Raw genomic sequence first — 23259 nt, forward strand, 5'->3', positions numbered from 1 at the left:
GTGTTACATTCAGCCAACATGAATCAATCTATTGTGAGCACAGATTTACCAAGTTATTGTTGCCTGTATAAGTACACCACAGCATAATAATATGATATTTATTGCAAACTGGGACATTTAGTATTGATACCCCCCCCCCCCCTTTTAATCACAGACCAGTAGAATAATCATTGTGTAACCAGACGCATATGAGAAAATGATTTAAAAAATGAATGGTGTGCTAAAAAAATATTGTATGTTAAAGGTCCAAAACCAAGACAGCCAAAATAATTGAACTATTGTAATAAGAAGTGAATGTTCCCCATCCCTGCTGGAATACACATTATCACAGTTTATGGTTGTTGTTTAGAATACGGTTTTGTTTTTAAATAAAATCAAACTTTTCCTTTTCTACCAGTATGTATCATTAATTTGTTTTTGATTCAGCACTGATTGCTGTGGTATATGTAAAATATATCCTTATGTACACAGTTTCTGTGGTGGTCCTTTTGGTTGGAATGTGGACTGGAGATATAGAGTGTTTAATGCTCCCTCCCTGTGGTCTGGCTTGTCCTGGTGTCAGCTGCCAGTGAGTGCCAGATCCAGCCCAGTGGAGGCTGTCCTCAGGCTGTGAGCTGGTTGGATGGTGGAGCTGTAGAGTTATTCAGCCGGCAGGGAGGATCCCCACACATCATATTCTCATCCACATTGCGCACGGTACGGCAGCAGCAGCAGCACAGCAGGGAGAACATGAGGGAAATAGTGCATATCCAGGCTGGCCAGTGTGGAAACCAGATTGGGACCAAGGTAACGTGACATTACAGCTATCTCACTGACTGGGCTGGCTGGACAGCCTTTCATTCAATATAATGCGCCTGGTGCTACATTACATTGGATCTGTAGAGGAAAAATAAAACATACATTCTATATTCAATATTAACCCTTTCATTGGAATGTTGCGTTGAGGCAGTGACTGAGTTGGGGTTGTCGGCACTCCTGGCACTGTAAGGGTTAAGTTGAACTGAGCGGTGTGTCAACACCAGAGTCAGCCGAGTGCTCTCTTATTGTGTCCCCCTGTTCTGGGGCTGATAGTGATCGCCAGATGTGTGATACAGTGTTTGTCTCAGTATCTTGTCATTAGAATGTTGCAAGACGACCTCCACTCTCAAAACAAAAATGAGTCCAAAGTTTACCCAGACTGAACTGATTTTTTTTTTTTTTGGAAATGCTTTGATTTGGGGGATGGGGAGGTGGGAGCTATAAAACAGTAAATGTGAATTAGCAACAATATATTTTTTTCCCCTCGTGGCTGTGATTGGGTGTGTTCTCTGCTCTTTATTTTATTATTTATTTCATTTTCCAAAAAAAAAAAAAAAAGTTAAAAAGAAAGAACAACGTGTTTCCTCTTCCTGAGGAGAGAGGATGATATTAATGTGAAACTATGAGCTGTGTCCATACAAGGCAGGGCTCATACCCAGAGATTGGACAGGACACTCCTAACACTAGCTTCTCCACTCCTGGCAATGCCAATGTGCCTAGTAAAACTCTTCACTTCAGAGAAAAACTGCACCAAACCACCCAAGCAAAATCGTTTAACTACCCCTTTAGCTAAAGCATTGGGGATTCTTTGGTATTTTATTAGAACCACTGTTTTTTGTTTTTTTTTTCCTCAAATGTGAATATTTATTGGGCAGATATGATTAAAACCTGGGATTCGACTTGTATTTCATCAGACATGTGTGTGGGCCCCTCAGTATGTTTTTATCCCTGTCACTGTGAGGGTTAATTCCAAGTTCTGTTCCTCACTGTGGGAAATTCTTGTAAATTCTGTCAATTCAATGTACTTTAAGAAGTGTATTGTTCAAGGTTTCACCGAGACAGTTATAAAGTTTATTGAAGACATTTATAAAATGTAAAGTGTGTCTGCTACAAATACCTTCTTATATAGGAAGCATATGAACAGTTAGGTTATTGATACCACAAGGAATAACATACATTTTCAGTTACATTTCTTACATTTTAGGAAGAGTGTGGGCAAGGAGCTATATCAGACTATCTCTCATCCTTCTGAAATCCTAGAATTGTCCGCCCCCCTATGGCCCCTTGTCCTGCAGCATTTGGAGCAGGGAGTGCCCCGGGTGCATTTGTGCAATGCCAGGAATTCCACCAGCTGCTATGGACTCACCTCCTACAGGCTGGCCTGGCACAGGGGGCAAAATATCATGTTCCACTCATGAATAAGCCCAAGATGATGAACACAAGGTGGCACATTTCAAACATTCCTAATTTGTTTTTCTCTCTCTTAATTATAATTTCTTAGTCAATCTGTGCCACCTTGGTATTACTTTCTAAATTGCACACATTAACACATTATACGATTTGCACACAGAAAACAAACCACTGAAAGCAGTAGTTAAAGGGACACTTTGGTCACCAAAACAACTTTACCTTAATGAAGCGGTTTTGATGTATAAATCATGCCTCTGAAGGCTAAGTGCCCAATTCACTGCCATTTAGTTAAATCACTTTTGTTTCTGTTTATGCAGCCATGGTCACACCTCCAATGGCTGTAACTCACAGTCTGTATAAAAAATGGTTTAGTTTTCAATCAGATAGTAACTTGCATTACAATTTTGTATTATCAGCTCTCTAAATTGAACTTTAATTACATACAGGAGGCTCCTGCAGGGTCTAGCAAGCTATTAACACAGCAGAAGATAAGAAATTCTACATTAAACAGAATTTTCAATAAAGGAAGTATGAACATTATATGACTCTTTACGGGAAGTGTTAGGAAGGCTGTGCAAGTCACATGTAGGGAGGTGTGACTAGGCTGCATAAACAAAGTGATTTAATTCATAATTGGCAGATAATTGAGCAGTGAGGCTGCAGGGACATGATCTATACACCAAAACTGCTTCATTAAGCTAAAGTTGTATTGCTGACTATAGTTCCCCTTTAAGTTATGATACCTGTTAAAATAGTAGAAACGTATTGCCAGCATGTACACCATATGGCTGTTCTCCAAAATTTTTTGAACAGCTTTATAACACTCACTTAAATCTAGCTCTGGCCCTACATTGACATTAATAAGAGGGTCCTCTCTGTCCCTCACTGTTTATTTCCCTTTCTCTTTATTTCTAATATTTTTTAAAATTCTTTATCAGGGTTATTCTATAAAGTGAGAATTCAAAGTTAATTTCAAATTTAAGGCTAAAGCAGTTGAACTGGAAGCATAAGCTGTATTAGATAATTTTTCCAGATTGGCTATTGTGACTGTATATTTGAAATTCCCTTCGAATTCTCACTTTGTCATGATAATTTGGTGGACTATTAGCTACTTAAGTCAGTGGTTACGTAGCCCTGCAGTATCACTGCTCAATTCTCTGCTATTTAGGAGTTAAATCACTTTTGTTTCTGTTTATTTTGACATAGCAACACGTCCACTGGCTGTGACTGGCACAGTCTGCATGAACACAAAATGGTTTCATTTTCAATCAGATCTTAACTTACTTTAGAAGCTTTTATCTCCTGGTCTGTAAATTGACCTTTAATTACACACAGAGTCTAGAAGGCAATTAACAAAGCAGGTTAAGAAATTGTAAATTAAACACACTGCGCAATAAAGGAAGTGTAAACATTAGATCTCACTTTACAGGAAATGTTTAGGAAGTATGTGCTTACTACAAGCAGGGAAGTATGACTAGAGCCGCATAAACAAAGTGATGTAACTCCTAAATGGCAGATGATTGAGCAGTGAGACTGCAGGGGCATGATCTATACACCAAAACAACTTCATTAGGCTAAAGCTGTTTTGGTGCCTGTAGTGTCCATTTAAATCAGAAGGCAAGGCTCAGGCTAAACTTGCCAAGCTGTGACTATAGCTGACCTAGAGAATTTTTCCAGATCAGATAATTAGCCTTAGTTTTGGCATTCAGTTTTAATTCTCTAAAATTCAGAGTTTAGTGAATATTCTGTCTACGCTGCCATATTTTGATCTACTTTATTGTTGCAGGTTACAGAATCATTACTAAGGGGTTTATTCACTGATCTGCAAATTGGAAAGAATTTCAGCCAAAATAGCCAAACCGGAAACTCTCTCCAGTTTGGCTATTTTGTACAATTTGTTTATTTTGAGCCTTGACCATTTTCTAAATGTACAGTGCAAAGATTACCCACCCCTTTACATGCCCATACCCACCCCTTTACATTCTCATACACACTCCATTACATGCCCATACCCACCCCTTTACATTCCCATACACACTCCATTACATGCCCATACCCACTCCTTTACATTCCCATACCCACCCCTTTACATGCCCATACCCACTCATGTTCTGTGGTTGCTTCTTTTTAGATTCCTTTTTGATATATACAATTAGAAAAAAATCTAAATCTAAATCAATGTTCCTGAATATGAATCTTCTTAAAGGACCACTATAGGCACCCAGACCACTTCAGCTCAATGAAATGGTCTGGATGCCAGGTCCCTCTAGTGTTAAACCTGCAGCTGTAAACATAGCAGTTTCAAAGAAACTGCTATGTTTACATTAGGGTTAATCCAGCCTCTAGTGGCTGACTCACTGACAGCCGCTAGAGGCGCTTCCTCGCTTCTCACTGTGAAAATCACAGTGAGAAGACGCTGGACGTCCATAGGAAAGCATTGAGAAATGCTTTCCTATGGACTGTTTAAATGCACACTCGACTCTTGCTGCACATGCGCATTCAGAGCTGACACCGGCACGGGGTGGAGAGTTCCCCAGCACAGAGGGAGCCCGGCGCTGAAGAAAGGTAAGTGTTTAACCCCCTTCAGCCCAGCAGGAGTGGTACCCTGAGGGTGGGGGGAACCTAAAGACCATATAGTGCCAGGAAAAGTGGTTATTTAAGTCCCTAGTAAGTGTCCTCATTGATAAAATGAATCTAGTGCTACAAGTTGGCTCTATTAAAATATTCTTGCGTGTCAATAACAGACAGGACAGGTATATAGTTGTGTTGCAGTGGAAATGTTCCTATCTATATAATTTATCATTAGAAATACACCGGCAGTTTTGAGAGCTGTAGCAGACTAAACCAGTTGTTTCCTCGAATTGTGAACTAAATGTATTTCCTTTGTCTCTTTCTCTTGTTCTTCTCCACAAGTTTTGGGAAGTGATCAGTGATGAACATGGAATAGATCCAGCAGGAAGCTATGTCGGTGATTCAGCCCTGCAGCTCGAGAGGATTAACGTGTACTACAATGAATCATCCTGTGAGTACAGGGGCAAATGAAGACAGGTCATGGTGAGGGGGTGAGCTCATAGCTGTGTTTCCTTCCATGTGCTTTGCAGGGAGGTTAAAATAGCATACATTATACATACACTGAGCAAAATTATAAACACAACACTTTTGTTTATGTCTCCATTTTTCATGAGCCGAACTCAAAGATCTAAGACTTTTTCTATGTACACAAAAGGCCTATTTCTCTCAAATATTGTTCACAAATCTGTCTAAATCTGTGTTAGTGAGCACTTCTCCTTTGCCGAGATAATCCATCCACCTCACAGATGTGGCATATCAAGATGCTGATCTACATGTTGTAGATACTGAGAATTAGAAAATGGGACAACCTGGAGCTGTCTGTTTAAAAGCACAAGGATGAGTAGAGGGATTAAACGGCACAGAAATTCTCTACTGCTGTGCAAGCATGTACAATTACACTGAGATATAAACATTATATACACGTATGATAATATAGCAACTCCACGTGAGTTCCTCTAGTGTCCCATAGAAGCAGAATATTTAATTTCCTTGGTTTCCAAGTCACGATTGGACCACCACCTCTGGAGCAGGTGTGGGTTATGCCTCGTTGTTCTGTAAGTCAGCACGCTGGCCATCAGCATAAATGGAAACTCTCTAGGTCTTACCTGATACCACATACATTAATTAAGTGGTCATTATTCTATGTGTGAGGAATGAAAACCTTATTCTATGTGTGAGGAATGGAATCCAGCAGATAAAATTAGGAAGCAAGGCCATCAGCCTATCTTTTCCGATAGTACAAGTCTGCTGGTCATCCTTTGTTTTTGTTAAGTATATGTAGCACCTATTTAGCCATTTGTGGACTGATTATGGCGAGGCACAGAATCTGTACCACCACAAATGACAGTAGCTGGAACACAAACTCTGAAAGTTCAAAAGCTTTCAGCATCCAGAGAAAATAATATGTCCATCTTCATCAACACAAGAAACATGGACCCAAAATAACAAAGATGACAGTAATGATGAATAGAAGTAACAAAGACAGAGTATGTAAATATAAAGGAAATAAACTGAACGGTCTACAAGAGAGTCTTTATGAAGCCCTCAGAAATTACAACCTGGATCCTAAAGACCACATGAAAGCATGGAATTCCCTACATATTTTGCATTTACAGCCCTTCATTCATTAGGCATTCTGTATTTACATGGGATTGTTACAGACTGGTGTATTATAATGGATATATTGTTCATGGACCTGAATTCCATTTAATATACACCAGGCCTTATAAAGTCTCTATGTATCTCTGTGCCTTTAGTCTCATGCCACTTATTTCCCCCAATGCTCACACAAAACCCCGCTTTTGGAAGGACTGCTGAGGTTGTGTTACTTGGCATGTTTTAATTGCTTTTTAGTTGAGCTCCTACTAGACTTGAAGGCAGCTTGTCCTCCTGATGCCTCCATAACTGCAGCCCTTACATATGCTGACAACTTGAGACAAGTGTGACAGCTCTGTGGATGCTGTCATGCTTGTAGGAAAATCTGTTTGCGACTAATGGAATGTCTCTGCAGGGAAGCCTTTCTGACCTTTATAGACAAGTGGTTTAAGATAAAGACTTGGTATGACCCAACTTGTGCACTGAGACTGAGATGAATAATTCATGTTTTAGCATCAGTGACAACATCCAGAGGTTACAGCTGCAAATACCATTGCAGTGTGCGTGTCCACTCATACTCAATGCCTACACAGAAATGCTGCTAACAGAGGCTGGGAAGCTGCTGAATTAGGCTGTGCTGAAGGGGTCCATTAAAACATTGTTTTTGGTCATTGCAACCGCTCCCATCCTGGTCTCCCCACCACCCAAAAAACAACCAAAAACATTGCCAAAACTCTTTTTATCTGGTTCCACTGCAAGGTTCTCTCTCAGTCCAATTCTCCTCCACTGACGTCATACACACTTACTTGAAAGTGACGGACATCGGGAGGCAGCAGGTTGAGGACATTGGGGGCATGGAGTGGGGAGGTACAGCCAATAGCTCTCTGTTGCCAGCTGCTTGTACATGCTGACCACAGATGCCAAACATGTACAGAATGTAAAAAATGTAAAAAGTGGACAGGTAACTGCAGTACCTAAAAAAAATAACAACAACTTTATACCAAATGCAGCCAAACAGCCCAAATGCTGCTTTTCTACTGACAGCAAAGGGGAGGCTAGAAGCAATATCCAAAATGAGAAATGCTGCAAGGGGTTAATTCTACTATGAGACAATTACCAGACCATTTACTATAATCAAATGTAGCGTATACAGAACAGACTTTTCAGCACAGAAATGTGTAAATGTCACCAATAGGGTCCAGACCTACACTTGCCGCTTGAGGAATGTGGAGTTTTTCATTGGGGGGGCCAGAGGGGTCATAAACTAAATTTGTCACTGTTTGTAACTAGCACTTAACCTTTCCCCCCCAATATGTGGTACTTTAAAAATGAAATAAAAAATGTTCATAGTGTAATATGTACAATTATAGTTTGGTATACAGTATTGCTAATCCCAATTTAAGATTTTGATTGTGATACATGTATATTTCATTAGGTTGATATTTACCCAGACCACTTCATCTCAATGAAGTGATCTTGGTGCAGTGGCCCTATAATTGTAACCCTTTAATTTAACCCTTTAAGTGGAAATCTCCACAAAAATCACTAAATTGTTATAGATCAGAACTATGTAAACAAACAATTGCTCATGTAAATCTGTTAATGGTAAGTTGCGGATTAGCAAACCACTACAGATATCGAACATCTTTCAAATAAACAAAACCTCTAGTAGCACTTAAAATGTTATATTAGGCCCTCCCGTTTAACTCCACACTAAACTTTTTTTTTACTATTTACCTGTTGGCTGCTAGTGGGCAAATAGTTTGGATTTTTAAAATCTAGGCCTGGATATTAATCATTCTATTCAGAATTTCAGCAGTCCGGTAGCGTTCTGTCAAGTTGGAATCCAAAAATATTTAATTAAACTAAAGTTGTTTGGGTGACTATTGTGTACCTTTTATTGTAATGGTTATGGTGTATAGATCATGCCCTTGCAGTCGTCTCACTGCCCAATTTTCAGGCATTATTGTTTATGCAGCCACAATCACACCTCCCTGCAGGTAACCTACACATTTTCTGTATTTAAACTTCCTTTATTGCACAGTCTGTTTAACCCCTTAACCCCTTAAGGACACATGACATGTGTGACATGTCATTATTCCCTTTTATTCCAGAAGTTTGGTCCTTAAGGGGTTAATTTAGAATTTCTTATCTCTTGATTTGCTTATAGCTTGCTAGAACATGCAGGGTCCTCCTGCATGTGATTAAAGTTCAATCAAAAGAGCAGCAGATAAAAACTTCTAAAGTAAATGCACTGTGCTTTCAGATATGATTGAAATTGTGCGAGTCACAGCCAAGGGAGTTGTGGCAAGGGCTGCATAATCAGAAACTAAAGTGATTTAAGTCCTACGTGGCAGAGAATTGAGACTGCAGGAGCTTGGTTTATTAAGCTAATGTTGTTTTGCTGCTTAGAGTATCCTTTAAACATTTGAAAACATACCTTTATATTCTGAAAACCACATGCAAACCATCAGCTATTATCCTGAGAGTCGACACACGTACTATCTACACTTAAGGGTCGTCACACTCAAATCAGCTGTGTCTTAAGAGCAAACATTACTCTCACCAGCTGTTTGCCTGAGAATAGCACCCTCACAATTAGCTGTTTGTCTTGCAAACTAGCACAGTCACCATCAGCTGTCTGCTGAATGTCTGCACGGTCAGCATTAACAACAGGTGGTCGTATCGAAAACCAACACAAGCATCACCAGCTGTATGTGCGAATAATCGGATACTGGGCACTTACCTGAGCCATGTGTCCAAGACGTAGTAATATAATGTCCTTATGGTATTTGGTCAGCTAATAATGTCATTGTCACTAGCTTTCTGTCTGGGTAGGTGGCAGAATAAAGCTGAGTACGATCTGTATGTAAATAAGCTAACACCATTGTAGACTAAGAAATATGTTCTATTTATTGTTGTTTGTTTAAAATCAACTTGATATAGAACTTGATAGTGTCTTTGATAAACGTAGACATTGCATACACACAAAGTGGAGATTTTTAAAATGTGGGCATAGATTTTAAGCATTCTGTTCCGAATCTCAGCTGTCCGGTAGCGTTCGGTCGGGCTGGAATCCGGATTTTGCAGTCCAAATAGTCCCATGCATAGCCAGGTGGTTTTGCCCATTCGTACTTTAGTGTGTAACCCTGTTTAATATTATGGGAGATATATTATGCATAAATGAACACTAGACTATCAGACCTGCTCTGCTTGATCTCTACTTTTCCAGTAATTGTCTGCTGATACCCAGTGTGACTCCGTCAAATAAATACTGTGTGTTTTGTGTACATTAGAATCCTGCTAGTAATACAGAATTGTTTACACATAGCAGGAATGAACTTTGGTATGTCTGAAATGTCTGAATTCAAGTCTAAAAATGGAACTGTTTTGTTCCTACAGAAACCTCGGCACAGCCTAGATCTTGAGCATCATATAATGGATTTGACATCAGGTTAAAATGCTATGTTTTAGTTACATAAGGATACAAAAATGTTGACCTTACATACAAGGTGACTAACCATTAATAATAAACCCATCTGTCATGGCAGTTACTGGTTTTTGGGAGGGGAGCAAGACAGAGCTTGCTAGTTGAAGTGTGCAGTTACTTGTCTAAGACCTTGCTGAATCATTACCTAATGATACTGGGGCTTTTTTCTAAACTAGTACGATTTAAGGTTTACTTGCATTAGAATTTTCATACACATTGTTTTGCATGATATTATTTCCATTGCCTTCCTTGATTGCAAAGCATGGCCGTTTTTCAAGCTAAAGGGACACTTCGGGCACCAATGCAACTAAACACATTTGATAGGTTGTGGCCTCATTATTATGCTGCATCTTTTGCATGCTCAAATATTTATACTTTTTGAAAAAAATAAACAAATGTTTAGCCGAATGCTGCAGCATAAGCCTGCCTCTTTAGCCACTCCCCCTCACTCCAGAAAAAGACTTCCTTATGAAAGGTATGCACAGCTCAGCCACTGACAGTAATAAATGATCTAAAGAACAAAACAGCCTACATTAGAAGGAGAGGACACTCAGGGAGACATATAGTAAGGATATCACTACCTGCTTATAGTTTCTCTGGCTGTCTGCATCCAGGTTGTGAATTAGAATTAGCTCACCCACAGCTGTAGCATACATTTGCTAAGGAAGTCATTATGGAATGAGGGGGCTTGGCTGAGGGGGCAAGCTTTTAGTGCAACATTCTGCAAAAAAAATATATTGATCAATGAGTAAATAAACTATGTCACCTTTATCATCCTTACAATTATACACAATCGACTTGAACATAAATGACTGGCACAAAGCGGGGGTGAAGGAGATAAGGCAACTATTAGATACAACACATATAAAACATTACCAGACCTGCAAACAGAAGTCTTGCTCTGCTCAAAAGAGCTGTGCGCATATCTCAGAATTAAAAATATACGGCTTACTCTTAAAATAGGAAAAACATAACCACCATCCACAAACTCTGCTGGAGGACTAAATTCACGACTAAACCGTTAACACTAGACTATCAGTTTATTGCACAAAATAATAAACCCCCTAAGCTACCATACATGCTCCAGTGGGAAAAAGAACTCACGAAGAGCGTTCGCATTAATACGTGAAACAAAGATATTATAACTAGCAAATGTGCATCCAAATGTCTGACACATTGGGAGGTGAAAAATAAGCTAGTAATGAGGTGGTACACGGTTCCCCAACGCTAGCTCAGATTTTCCCCTCTAGCTCAGCGGTGTGGTTGAGATGCAGCGGAGAAGTAGACTCAGGGTTTCACATATTTTGGTCCTATCTGTCGTTAAAAACATTTTGGAACCAAGCACTAGTTATGCTAAACCTGGTAAGCTCTGCTAACATACATCTTTCTTCAGAACTCAGTTTACTTGATATGTTTCCAGCAGACATATACTAACCGCAGCTACAATTAGTATAGCGGTGGCATGGAAATCTACGTCTCTGCCTCCTATACAAATAGTAATCAACAGGTTGCAACAATCAAGTAGGTATGAAACTATGTCATACCGCTTACTCAGTAAGCAAATAGTATATATGTACACACACACAACAAGCACAATATGTCTCAAAATGGGGGAGCAGTGATCATAGTGGATGAACTAGTGGTTGTTGAATGTTTGTTCGCGTGTCTGTATGCTGTTTTTGATACTTTACATGTCATTTAATAAGTTGTGTTTATTACTGCATTTAATGACTGATGTATAATCGTGTAATATATTTACAGAACCTGGATATAACTAATATATTTTACTTCATATGTAATGTAACGCCTTACAGCCAATAAAAACCATACAATGCAAAAAAAGAAAAAAAAGCTCCAGACATTGTTCAATTTCTGGACATGGCAAAACAGCCTTCTAATTAATCTGTATGTAGTCCAGATTTCAGGCTATACATGTGCAACCAAATTGCTAAAAAAATAAATAAATAATGGAATTAAATGCTCAGATTCAACATAATTGGCTCCTAACTGTCATACTGAATTTACACAATGCAGTTGGTCCAAATAGGGACAAACACTAATACAAGCTAATGTTGCAAAACCCTGCAGGTAGAACTATTATGATGGCCAAATCTATTCAAGAAAGAGTTAACTCCATGGAGGGGTTTTATAAACTCCAATTATGAAAACATATCTAGTAGGCATTTCATTAATAATTTATTCATTTTTGTTTTATATTTATATATTTACATTTTGCCCACTAGCTATTGGTGCTGTCAGGAAAGAAGCCCAGTGAATTTGGTTGAAGTTTAATGTTTGATAAATGTGTAAATCCTATATTTTATATTGGATTCTTATTTGAAGAAGACTCATTTTAAGGCTCATACCAGAGATTACTTGAGATGAGATGTGCTAAATTGGTTGAATAATACAAAATTACAACTGAATTTATCTTTATCAATTAGGAGAATTACAAATCTAGTTTAGATCCTGCCATTGGACTAAATTTGGACTTAATCGAATAACCACGATGAATTGTTTTACTAACACATGCCTTACATGTGGCTGTTGGGTAATCACAATGTTGTGTGCTTTATATGGCTAGCTTTGATCACGCCTTAAAACAGTGACACTTCCAAGAAGGGCTCCAGGCTGACTGGTACACATGGGGTTGTGTGGTTTGCGGATTAATTAAATCACAAGAAAAGAGCAGAACATGACATCAGGGGCCCAGGCTGAATTAACACCCAGATATTTTACTGAACGTCCTTAGTCATACTTCTAGGACTTGACTACATAAACTTTAAAAATAAAAAATATATAATAGTAGTTTGGTACTGTGACCTGCAGATAGTGTTGGACTACAACTCCCATATTTCTCTGCATTCAAATGCATTGAAGAGAACTGTGAGAGGTGTTGTCCAGCCACATTGATAGGACTGCAGTTTGGGACCACTGTAGTATCCAGCCCTCATCTGTTGAAGCCAACTAAAAAGTCAAATCTACCCAGGTGGCAATAATTTGCCATGTATATAATATGGCAAACATATCCTTTATTAATAATGGTAAAATCAATAAACATTATTTTTATTTACAGCTCAAAAGTATGTGCCAAGGTCCGTCCTGGTGGATCTGGAACCAGGTACCATGGACAGCGTCCGGTCTGGCCCATTTGGACAGCTTTTCAGGCCCGATAATTTCATTTTTGGTAGGTATAAGTATAGATAGAGATACTCAGTAATAAAAACATAATGAAGGTTTAATTCAATGTTAATGGGTTTTTGAGTCCCCTGATGTAATTCACGAGCAAGAGATGTTTCATGGCACTGGAACTTTGATCTAATTCTGATCCTTCCAGAGATTAGACTGAATTTTAAGGCAATGAGGGCCATCATGGGATATGATGCGGTCATCCCCCCCCCCCCCACCCTCCATCCTTACACCTATAAAAAGGCACTTTACTTGTCAGTTACTTTTATCTCTGAACCTTTACAATAAACAATAGTTGATGCTATATATCAGAGTCCATACAGATGTTCAAACAGCTACTAGATGCATACTTGCAAAAACAGAATATTCAAGGATATAATCTTTCAATGTAGGGTAATAACTGCTTGATCCAAGGATAAATCTGACTGACATTCTAGGGTCAAGAAGGATTTTTTTTCCTAGCTTGTTGCAAAATTGGAAGTGCTTCATACTGGGTTTTTTGCCTTCTTTTGGATCAACAGCCATAAACATATGTGAGGAAGGCTGAACTTGATGGACGCAAGTCTCTTTTCAGCTATGTAACTACGTAACTATATGTAACAATCTATGTATATAAACCTTCCATGTGGGATTTCTTACGTGTCATGTTAAAAATTTTAACAAAGGTCATTTGCTGAAACAATATATACTAAGTAGTAGCACTTTTCCATTCAAAGCTTTCTACTAGTGTTGAGAGTACTTGAACTGACATCACGTGCAACTGCTTTTGGTGCTAGTGCACATGTTAATGCCCAGGAATTCCTGCAGCCTAAAGCAGCCCCTATTCTTTTGGGAAGGAGAGGCTAAATATTATATATAAATATTTATTTTTTTTGCAAAGTTTGAACAACTTCCACTTCTTTTCTACCAATTAAGGCTTAGTTTTTGTTTGTTCTTTATGTTGTGTTTTTTTTTTTTTCCAAATATAGGACAAACTGGTGCAGGAAACAACTGGGCAAAAGGACATTATACAGAGGGGGCTGAGTTGGTAGATTCAGTTCTGGATGTGGTCCGAAAGGAATGTGATCATTGTGACTGTTTGCAAGGGTTCCAGCTAACCCATTCTCTTGGAGGTGGAACAGGATCTGGAATGGGGACACTTCTCATAAGCAAAATAAGAGAAGAATATCCAGATAGGATTATGAACACATTCAGCGTTATGCCCTCACCTAAAGTGTCTGATACTGTGGTTGAGCCCTATAATGCAACACTGTCTGTCCATCAACTGGTGGAAAACACAGATGAAACATACTGCATTGACAACGAAGCCTTGTATGACATTTGCTTCCGTACATTGAAGCTCACTACACCCACCTATGGAGATTTGAACCACCTAGTCTCAGCTACAATGAGTGGAGTTACCACTTCACTACGATTCCCTGGCCAGCTCAATGCAGATCTCAGAAAACTAGCGGTTAATATGGTACCATTCCCACGTCTTCATTTCTTCATGCCAGGATTTGCACCACTGACAGCTCGGGGAAGCCAACAATACAGAGCCCTCACTGTACCTGAACTTACACAACAGATGTTTGATGCCAAGAATATGATGGCAGCTTGCGATCCACGTCACGGGCGGTATCTGACAGTGGCGACAGTCTTCAGGGGACCAATGTCCATGAAGGAAGTGGATGAACAAATGCTTGCTGTTCAGAACAAAAACAGCAGTTACTTTGTAGAATGGATTCCTAACAATGTAAAAGTAGCTGTATGCGACATCCCACCACGTGGCTTGAAGATGGCCTCCACATTCATTGGCAACAGCACGGCCATCCAAGAGTTGTTTAAGAGAATCTCAGAGCAGTTCTCGGCCATGTTCCGTAGAAAGGCTTTCTTACATTGGTTTACAGGGGAGGGCATGGATGAAATGGAATTTACAGAGGCTGAGAGCAATATGAATGACCTGGTTTCTGAATACCAGCAGTATCAAGAAGCTACTGCCAATGATGGGGAGGAGACATTTGAAGAAGATGAAGAAGAAATTAGTGAATAAGAAGCTGAATGCAAAATTAAAATCAGCAGAATCCATATTTTTTAAACAAATTGAAATTCTTAAATTTACATTTCTCTGTTACACTTGTAAATGTTTGAAGGCCATTTCAACAACAAAACTTTTTTTTGTAGCACTTGAAAGTGTGGGGAAATTTACACTTCTAGGACAGATTTTGTAATACAGATCATTGTTTAATAAAGAAGATACACGTATATTTGTATTAGAAATTTTGCAAAATGGTTGAAAATACAAAAAGGTAAAATGTTTAATAAAAGTTATTCCTTGCTAGTTGTGTTCACCATTGTGGATTTTTATTAGTGCATAAAAAGAAAAAGTAAGGACTTCTTGCTAAAGGTCTTGACTAATTTTGCAGGCCACCTAAATGTCCCACTATTGGCGGGACAGTTGCTATTTAATGCCATTACTATTTCCGAACTTTCTTTGTTTTATTTCTTCCAAAAGATAAAACCTGCATTTTATGTATCCTTTTAAGTGATTAAGTAGATATGTTGCCTTCAAAACTACTGAACCTGGAAAATAGTATAGATGTGTATGTTGTCAAATTTATCCATAATGTCTTAAAATTTGAAAAAATGTATTAAAAAAAATAAAAAAAATCTTCCCTATTCCTGGTTTAGTCAACAACGATAATGATAATTGTAAATGTGCTCTAATTTGGAGCAATATGCCCCCACCATCATTTCCCTTGTATCCACCAACTTGATTAACAGAATTAAAGGCACATCCTATTTTTATTTTTTGGGGAGTAGTTAAAATGAACAAAAAATTTGTGTACAAAAGCACACATGCAGATTCACCAATAGAAAACCAGAAGAGAACAGTGATTCGCCAAGAAGAATTTGGCTTTTACTTCCTTTCAACAGCAAAGTATTAAGTATTATTATTATTATGTTATTTATATAGCGCCATCAAATTCTGCAGCGCTTTACAATGGGTAAAAAAGGGACACTATAGTCACCAGAACAACTACAGCTTATTGTATTTGTTCTGGTGAGTAGAATCATTACATTCAGGTGTTTTGCAGTAAACCCCGTCTTTTCAGAGAAAAAGCAGTGTTTACATTACAGCCTAATGATAACTCCACCGGCCACTCCTCAGATGGCTACAAAAGCTGCTCACTGAGCAATACTGCCACCCAGTGCCCAAACCCTCTGATTCAATGCATCTCTAGGAGAAGAGGCTGATTGGCTATGGCTGTTTTTGACTTGTGCTGGCTCTGCCCATAATCTGCCTCCTTAATAGTCTTATCCAATCCAATGGGAAAGCATTTTGATTAGCTCAGAGAATCACTTCTGATGATGTCAGCCAACCAGGCAGATCAGACAAAGGTAGCAGGTGCAGACTTGAATCAAAGTAACATTATACTATAGTTAGGGAGTGGGGGGGTTAGATGGTAGTTTTAGCACTATAGGGTCATGAATACGTTTGTGTTCCTGACCCTATAGTGTTCTTTTACAGAAGAACCATCATATAGTGTTTTTACATTTTGCAGTGTCTATACATTACAATTTATAAAGCATAAACATAGTTTGCAGATTTGTATAGTGGGTAAATTAAAGCGAAAATGAAATTAGGGTAAACCAATTAGCCAAACAGGGAAAAAAGACAAGTTATACAGAAGACCAAGTGTAACGTATCCAGTGTGGTAGGCAGACTTTTGCCAGGTGTGTAAACATATTTGAATATATACACTAAACTACACAATATATGCAGAATAAGGTGGAATAGGGTCCATCAATTAGTGGTAGGGAAGTTGTGGGAAACCAGATGAAAGTAGACTGCCCTAGAAAAGGATCTCTCTTATTGGGGGTTGCAGTGTATTCCATTAGGGCAGGACTAGCAAACTCCTGCCGGTGAAAGGTGGAGGAAGGGGTCAAACGGAGTATAAATGAAGCTTGTTAACAATGAGGACAGGCCAAGTAGATTTATTTTTGCCAATACGAAAGGGCATGTGGTTTGGGGTACATTTGGGAGACCTTGCAAGGTGAGAATACCAGATATTTATTCTGGAATGTGTGGCCATCAAGTGTGTAGAACTAAAATTCCATGAAGCTTTGCCCACACCCAGCATTAAGAAGTAATTATAGAGAAGTTCTACCCCAGTGGTTTATTTACTACATTCCAAATGTCCTTCAGAATAATGAAGTATTATTTTTCCATTTGGCAGAAGAATAGTAGAGAGAATAGAAATATATATTGTGTGTGTGTGTGTGTGTGTGTGTGTGTGTCCACCTAAACTTGTGTCCATGACTACTAAAAACACAACAGATACAATAGTCTACACCCAAAGCTAAAAGTACACCTGTACTGCATCTTAAGGAAAGCAAAATTAATGTTAATCACATTGTCATCAGTGTAGGACAAAACTTGGGCTTTCACATGTTCCTTCTGAAGCAAACTATCATGCTACATTGTCAACCAAAACAGAATGAAGACTTATTTAATTTATTTAATAGTTTAACAAAATATTTATACAAAACAATACATTCAGGATTGTGGAATCAACTTTTTTAGAAACATGCGTAAAGCTTCTTTTATAAAACATTTCCAAATTTCTTACAATATTAACCAAATAATTACTTTCCTTCAGACATGTCTGCATTGGAGTTTCCACTTAAGATAGAAATTCGTATTTTCTCTAGCAGCAAGTTAGATCAAGAGCAATGAAAAAGTAACGAATGATAAAAGCTCATTGTTTTAAAGGCAGACAGTTATGTCACATTTTAATCCGCTCTTAATTTTGTTTGGAGGCATCAAGGGATTTAGACTGGAACAATAATCCCATTATAATTAACACTGGAAAAACGCAGATATAAAAATAAAAAAAGGTGCAGGATCTGGAATACATAGATTTTTAGTTGTAAAATAGTTCAGATTCATCTTTCATGTACAAATTAAAACTATAACATATACATGGGTAGAAGCATCCAAGAGAAAACTACTCGAGTGTCACAGGTCAAAAAAAGGCCTTCAAATCATCAGCAAATACTAAGTGAAACAAACAAAACACCCCCCTCCCCACCACATATATAAAACGCTTGTGTCTCCAATGGTAGCTTTGTCAGAACCACTTTACTCATGCACACTTTTGAATTTCATCAAGCATTTGTTGTTATGCAATTTTTAAGTGCAGATTTTTTATTAAATGTGATTCTGTAACCAAATATATGCAGTCGCCAATAACTCCATACTGATATTCCAGTTACATAAGTGACTGCAAGTACATTAGTAATAATAATAATTGCAGGTATAGGCTATTGGGGGTGAACAGATATTTCTCAACTGTCCTAGTGTTCGGTCACAAGGACCCACTCTCGGTCTCTCCTGCAGATTTAGTCGACTCTATACTCCTTTGCATAATCCACCATCATATTATTGGACTATAAATGTCAATAAATTCTGTACTGTGACTCGAAAGATTCTCAATGGCAGATACCCTGAGACACAACACAAAGATTAAATACAGAAAAAATGTCACTTTCAGGACTTTAAATCCGGTATTTATACATACAAGGAAGTTCTTAACTCGTGTTTTAGGACACAAAAAGGTGTTTTGGTGGCTGACAGACACATCATGTACTTTCCATGTAAATGCCCACAATAAATATACACAAGAAAATCGTAATGTAGCACTTCAATTAAATTATATTAAAGATATATGTGACCTCAAATTAAACAGGCACTCAAACATGGTTATTCACTAAAGTGATTATTGTTGGGACTTCAAAGTGAATTTCAAGCTTAAGGCCAAAATTGCTGATTTTGGAGAATTTATCCATTTTGTCCTTAACCCCTTAAGGACACATGACATGTGTGACATGTCATGATTCCCTTTTATTCCGGAAGTTTGGTCCTTAAGGGGTTACATTTGAAATGTATGTACAATTTGAATACCTGATAATTTTCACATTAGTGACCATCCCTGCTAGTACTGATGTCCTGAGCCAACACACCAAAATATGAAGAAGAAAAAAAGTTGAGCACTTCCCAAAACCAACACTTTCAATACACACATTAAATGTATGAACTATGATACCTGAACTAGTAGTTGTACAAGTTTTTATCCAGTAAATCTTTGACTTAAAGGAACACTCCAGACCCTTAAAGTACTCCAGCTTGCTGAAGTGCTTTATATGTGAACAGTGTGCCCTTTTCTTTATTTTTTTATTTTACATAAAGATTTGAGTAGAAACTGTAACTTTTATAAAGTAACCTTGCTATGCAAAGACTTCTCATTGAAATGGAAAGCCTGTGATTGGAGAGTCTCAGAACGTCTGGGCTGTGTAGAAGGAGGAGGGCTTACAAAGATCTGCAGCTTTTGGTTATACCCCCAAAATGAATAATTAAACCTATGCATATTTTTATTTTGGCTAAATGTACCATACAGTGATATTTAATTAAAAAAAAAGTTATTTAGGCAGTGGAGTCTCCCATTCAAGGAACACTCTGGGCACCATAACAACTTAATCAAAATTAAGTTGTTATGGTGCCAGGTGGTGTCAGATGATGGCATACCATCAAAGGTTAAACCAATCACAATCTGTTTAACCGCCAAGACTGTTCTCCAGCACCGTTCCGCTCTGACCCAGGAAATTAGGAGCATTGAGCAGGATTTCCACTGATTGACTTAGAGCAATCAGCTGCGCCACTGCTCGAGCTTTCCATTATGAAGAATTTCAGAAAGCGGCAGGACAGGGAGCCTGGAATACTGCTGGAGTACAGAGCTTGGGTTTTAAATAAACAATATTTGGAATATACTTGTGCAGATTTAATCGGTTTGGTTTCTTCATTTGCATGCTTCAGTATGGTTAATAGTGATAAAGTAAAAGATGGGATGGTAGCCTTTTCATGCCACTAGTCTCTGGAAACCTAAAGGTTTTTTTATGCAATTTGTCAAGAGAGTGTGGATGTGTTACTAGTTTTTCTTTAACCCCTTAAGGACCAAGCTTCTGGAATAAAAGGGAATCATGACATGTCACACATGTCATGTGTCCTTAAGGGGTTAAATATGGATATCTAGATACATCTAAGTTATTGTAATATTAATGTAATGTATTTTAATTGTTTCTTACCTTTTTAAGTTCCTCCTTTAATTGTACCTGGTTATACTTTAGTTCAAGGTTTATGGGTTACAAGTTTAGATCTATGTATAAGTATTACATTTTGAAATCTGATCTCTATTCTTTTGCATGTTAAAGAAAATGAGGGGACATGAAAAAAAGTTAAACGCAGTTGTTTTTATAAGCACAACTACATTTTGAGATATGAATTAACGTTTTAAATATGATATGGGGGGGACGGGACAAAAAAGCTTTTAATTTACCCACAAGCCACCATCCCAAATACTATATAGTACACATAAGATTGAGGTGAAGTGGTTGCGTCATATGGCGTTACATTCTGAAAGGGTTCATTTTCTTTTGGACACTAATAATGCAGAGTCTTTCATACTTGTGTGGAAAACACATACACATATATGTATACAGTCGAGATTTCAGGAGAAATACATTTTATTTAAAAAGTGCTCCAAATTCCTATGAAAATAAAGTGTCTTTTGTCCAGTGTCAAAAAGTAGTTATCTTTCCACTTATATGCCTGGCAATCTGCTCCTCTGAAGATTCTTCTTTCTCCTTCTCACGGTCTACGTTCCAGTCTTTCAGACCTTCAGGAAGGGAGGTATCTTCCTCCAGGCCTCCAGTGCCTTCCACAAACTCTTCGTAAGTAGACTTCTCAGCAAATGGTCTGGGGCCCAGTAGCTCCACCATATCACTTTTACTAAGCACTTCCTTGTCCAAAAGCCGAAGAGCAATCTACAAAATGACAAGTGTCTGATTAAATGAGAGTATTATACTGCAAACAAGCCACATTGCAGGCTCAGTACACCAAAAACTAAACACAGACACTAGGGCTCAAATCAGATGCTTAGATTTGCATCCAGGAAAGAAAATAACTAGTGCATTTAAAGGGTTAAGAGGCTGTTAAAACTACATTTTGTCAAAGAGTCCAAACTGTTGTCAGTCAGTTTAGTATAGCATGAACATTGGAAAATAATTACACATTATCTAGGTGTACATTAATACAATACAAATTTATTTTATGAAAAAAATACTCACTACTCCAGGGTTAGTTCCTTACCACAACTCTCACTGGACAGAACTTCACTCTAATGTCATAATGGCCCCATAACCCATCTATACCATAGTCTTTCTTTTTTGTCCACACTCCCTGTACAGGTGTAAGGCTTCAATAGTTTCCCCTCTCCTCTTTTAAGGCAGCTTATCGGGTCTCTTCAGGTCCTTTGGCTTGGAGGAGTTTAACCACTCTTCCCATGAAAGCTGCAGTATATTGCATCTCTCAAAGGGTGACCCTCCACAGAATATCCTGGGCCAGGGAGCATTTGCTGTAACTCTGTGTGGAAGCAGATAAAGATGGGCAAGATGGAGTTGCATGACCTCCTTTCCTGGACCCATACCTGTCTCTCTTTCCGTTTGGATGGCATAATTTGGGCAGTGTATAAGAGTGTGTGGTAAGTTAACAATACTCCTGTGACTCCTATTGCAAAGATAAAGCAGATTGGAATTCCGATTTTTCATTAACTGGAGGATGTGCTGGTTTTGGTAAATTTCAGACAGACATCATCTGTTTTGCTGAATCATGGCTGGATGATCAATTAAAAGAAAAGCCTGCTGACTCTAATCTGGCAAATTATTTTTCTTGGAGAAGTGTGACACTGGCAGTTGGAATAGTGGAATTATTTTTTTAAAGGGAGTGCAAGGTTAAAGGAAAACATGGAAAGAGACTGGAAACACTTCACAAGCCTTTTGGGGGTGTCTCTGTCATAGACTATAAATCTGACAAGACAGGCTTGATGTAATTTAAACATTTGCTTGAGATGCTTCCTCAGTCATTACAAACAGAAGAGCATGTTAGTGCAGAATGTGATCTCGGTTAGAGTCAAGTGAGAAATGTCATGGTGGTTAAAAGACTCCATTCTGTTTCATAGATTCCTTTTATGTGTCATTACATGGCAAGTCCTGCCATCAAATGTTTGCCAGTCATGCTGGGAAGTCTGCATTGAGAAATTATGCTCCAGGACACTGGCATTGTTTCTATTGTGTATTGTTACTAGATTGTGATATGGATGGGTTAAGGAGGTAGTTCGGTCTAATGGCAGTTGTGAGAGGAGCCAACTCAGAGCTGCAGAATATGTTGGTGCTTTTAAATACCAATAATAACAACAGCTCTGTAGTAGTTATGACATCACCTGTTGTTGGGAAAGGAAAATAATGACACTAATAAATACATTAACATATAAATAAAAATATAATATAAATGTTATTACTGTATTGCACCCTCACCTTTTCAACTTCAGCCTTCTTTTCTGTAAGGAGCTCGAGTGTTCTCTCATAAGCAGTATTGATAAGTAGCCTAACTTCATCGTCGATCATTCTTGCTGTTGCCTCACTATAAGGCTTTTCCAGTACCATTTCTCCTTGGCGTGGAAGGTCGAAGGATACTTGTCCAACTTTTTCATTCATGCCAAACTGGACAATCTGACGGGGAAAAAAAAAGTTGCAATGGGTTGCATGAATGTCTGACTTCTCTTGGACTACAGATAAAAGATATAGATATGGAACATTTTGCACTTTTAAGGTGCATAGAAGCAGCCTGAAATACTCAATTGAGCACGGAGGGAAAAAAATCCCCCCAAAATTGATGGGTATGATGCACAGAAAAGGTCTCAGTCACCTAAAACTATATGCTTTGTACAATATGTCCAGCAATAAATGTGTGTAGCATTATGGTGCATTTGAAAATCAGTTGTGTTACTACTTAATGTGAGAAAAAGATATTGGGTCCTACAGTAACCTACTTTTTTACATTTTTTTTTTTCTTACAACTTACAGCAAATTAGATCGCAAATTGTCAAGAGGTGATTTAGTTTATACCACTTTCATAACACAAAGTATTCAGAACACTAAGTGACTGTTTGAGCTATAATTCTTCCCGAGTGATTCTCTGAGGTTTCAAATCAACTCCCAATGTTATGGCTGATTGGTTATATGATTTTATCCTATCAGTAACCTATAGGTATAGTAGCCATATAGATTTTACAATGGACAAGCAACCTGCTAGTGCCATGACAGGTTCT

General features: G+C 38.2%; 2 protein-coding genes across 3 annotated transcripts in view; one reads left to right on the forward strand and one right to left on the reverse strand.

Annotated features, from left to right (window-relative positions):
- Positions 1-604: 604 nt before the first annotated feature.
- Positions 605-15374, forward strand: TUBB6 (tubulin beta 6 class V). The gene is made up of 4 exons (XM_063451574.1): positions 605-786; positions 5122-5230; positions 12942-13052; positions 14023-15374. Exons 1-4 carry the CDS (start codon positions 730-732, stop codon positions 15084-15086), a joined length of 1341 nt encoding a protein of 446 aa, XP_063307644.1. The 5' UTR covers positions 605-729; the 3' UTR covers positions 15087-15374.
- Positions 15375-20599: 5225 nt separating this feature from the next.
- The window catches only part of AFG3L2 (AFG3 like matrix AAA peptidase subunit 2), a 66697-nt gene continuing 64037 nt past the window's right edge, over positions 20600-23259 (reverse strand). For both annotated transcript variants that reach the window (XM_063451582.1, XM_063451581.1), the window contains 2 exons: positions 22466-22660; positions 20600-20917 (listed from right to left, as the gene is read on the reverse strand). In XM_063451582.1, the coding sequence (XP_063307652.1) occupies positions 20672-20917; positions 22466-22660 (441 nt within the window). In that variant the 3' untranslated portion in view covers positions 20600-20671. The remainder of the gene's footprint in view (positions 20918-22465; positions 22661-23259) is intronic.

The sequence above is a fragment of the Pelobates fuscus genome, chromosome 4 (genome assembly GCF_036172605.1).
Source record: "Pelobates fuscus isolate aPelFus1 chromosome 4, aPelFus1.pri, whole genome shotgun sequence".
Classification (NCBI taxonomy): Eukaryota; Metazoa; Chordata; class Amphibia; order Anura; family Pelobatidae; genus Pelobates; species Pelobates fuscus.

Bases quoted from the DNA above. Each gene is read 5' to 3' on its own strand.
- TUBB6 (XM_063451574.1), top strand. From the start codon at position 730: ATGAGGGAAATAGTGCATATCCAGGCTGGCCAGTGTGGAAACCAGATT. The intron at 787-5,121 runs GTAACGTGACAT...CTTCTCCACAAG, and splicing joins GAAACCAGATTGGGACCAAG to TTTTGGGAAGTGATCAGTGA. The intron at 5,231-12,941 runs GTGAGTACAGGG...TTTTATTTACAG, and splicing joins GTACTACAATGAATCATCCT to CTCAAAAGTATGTGCCAAGG.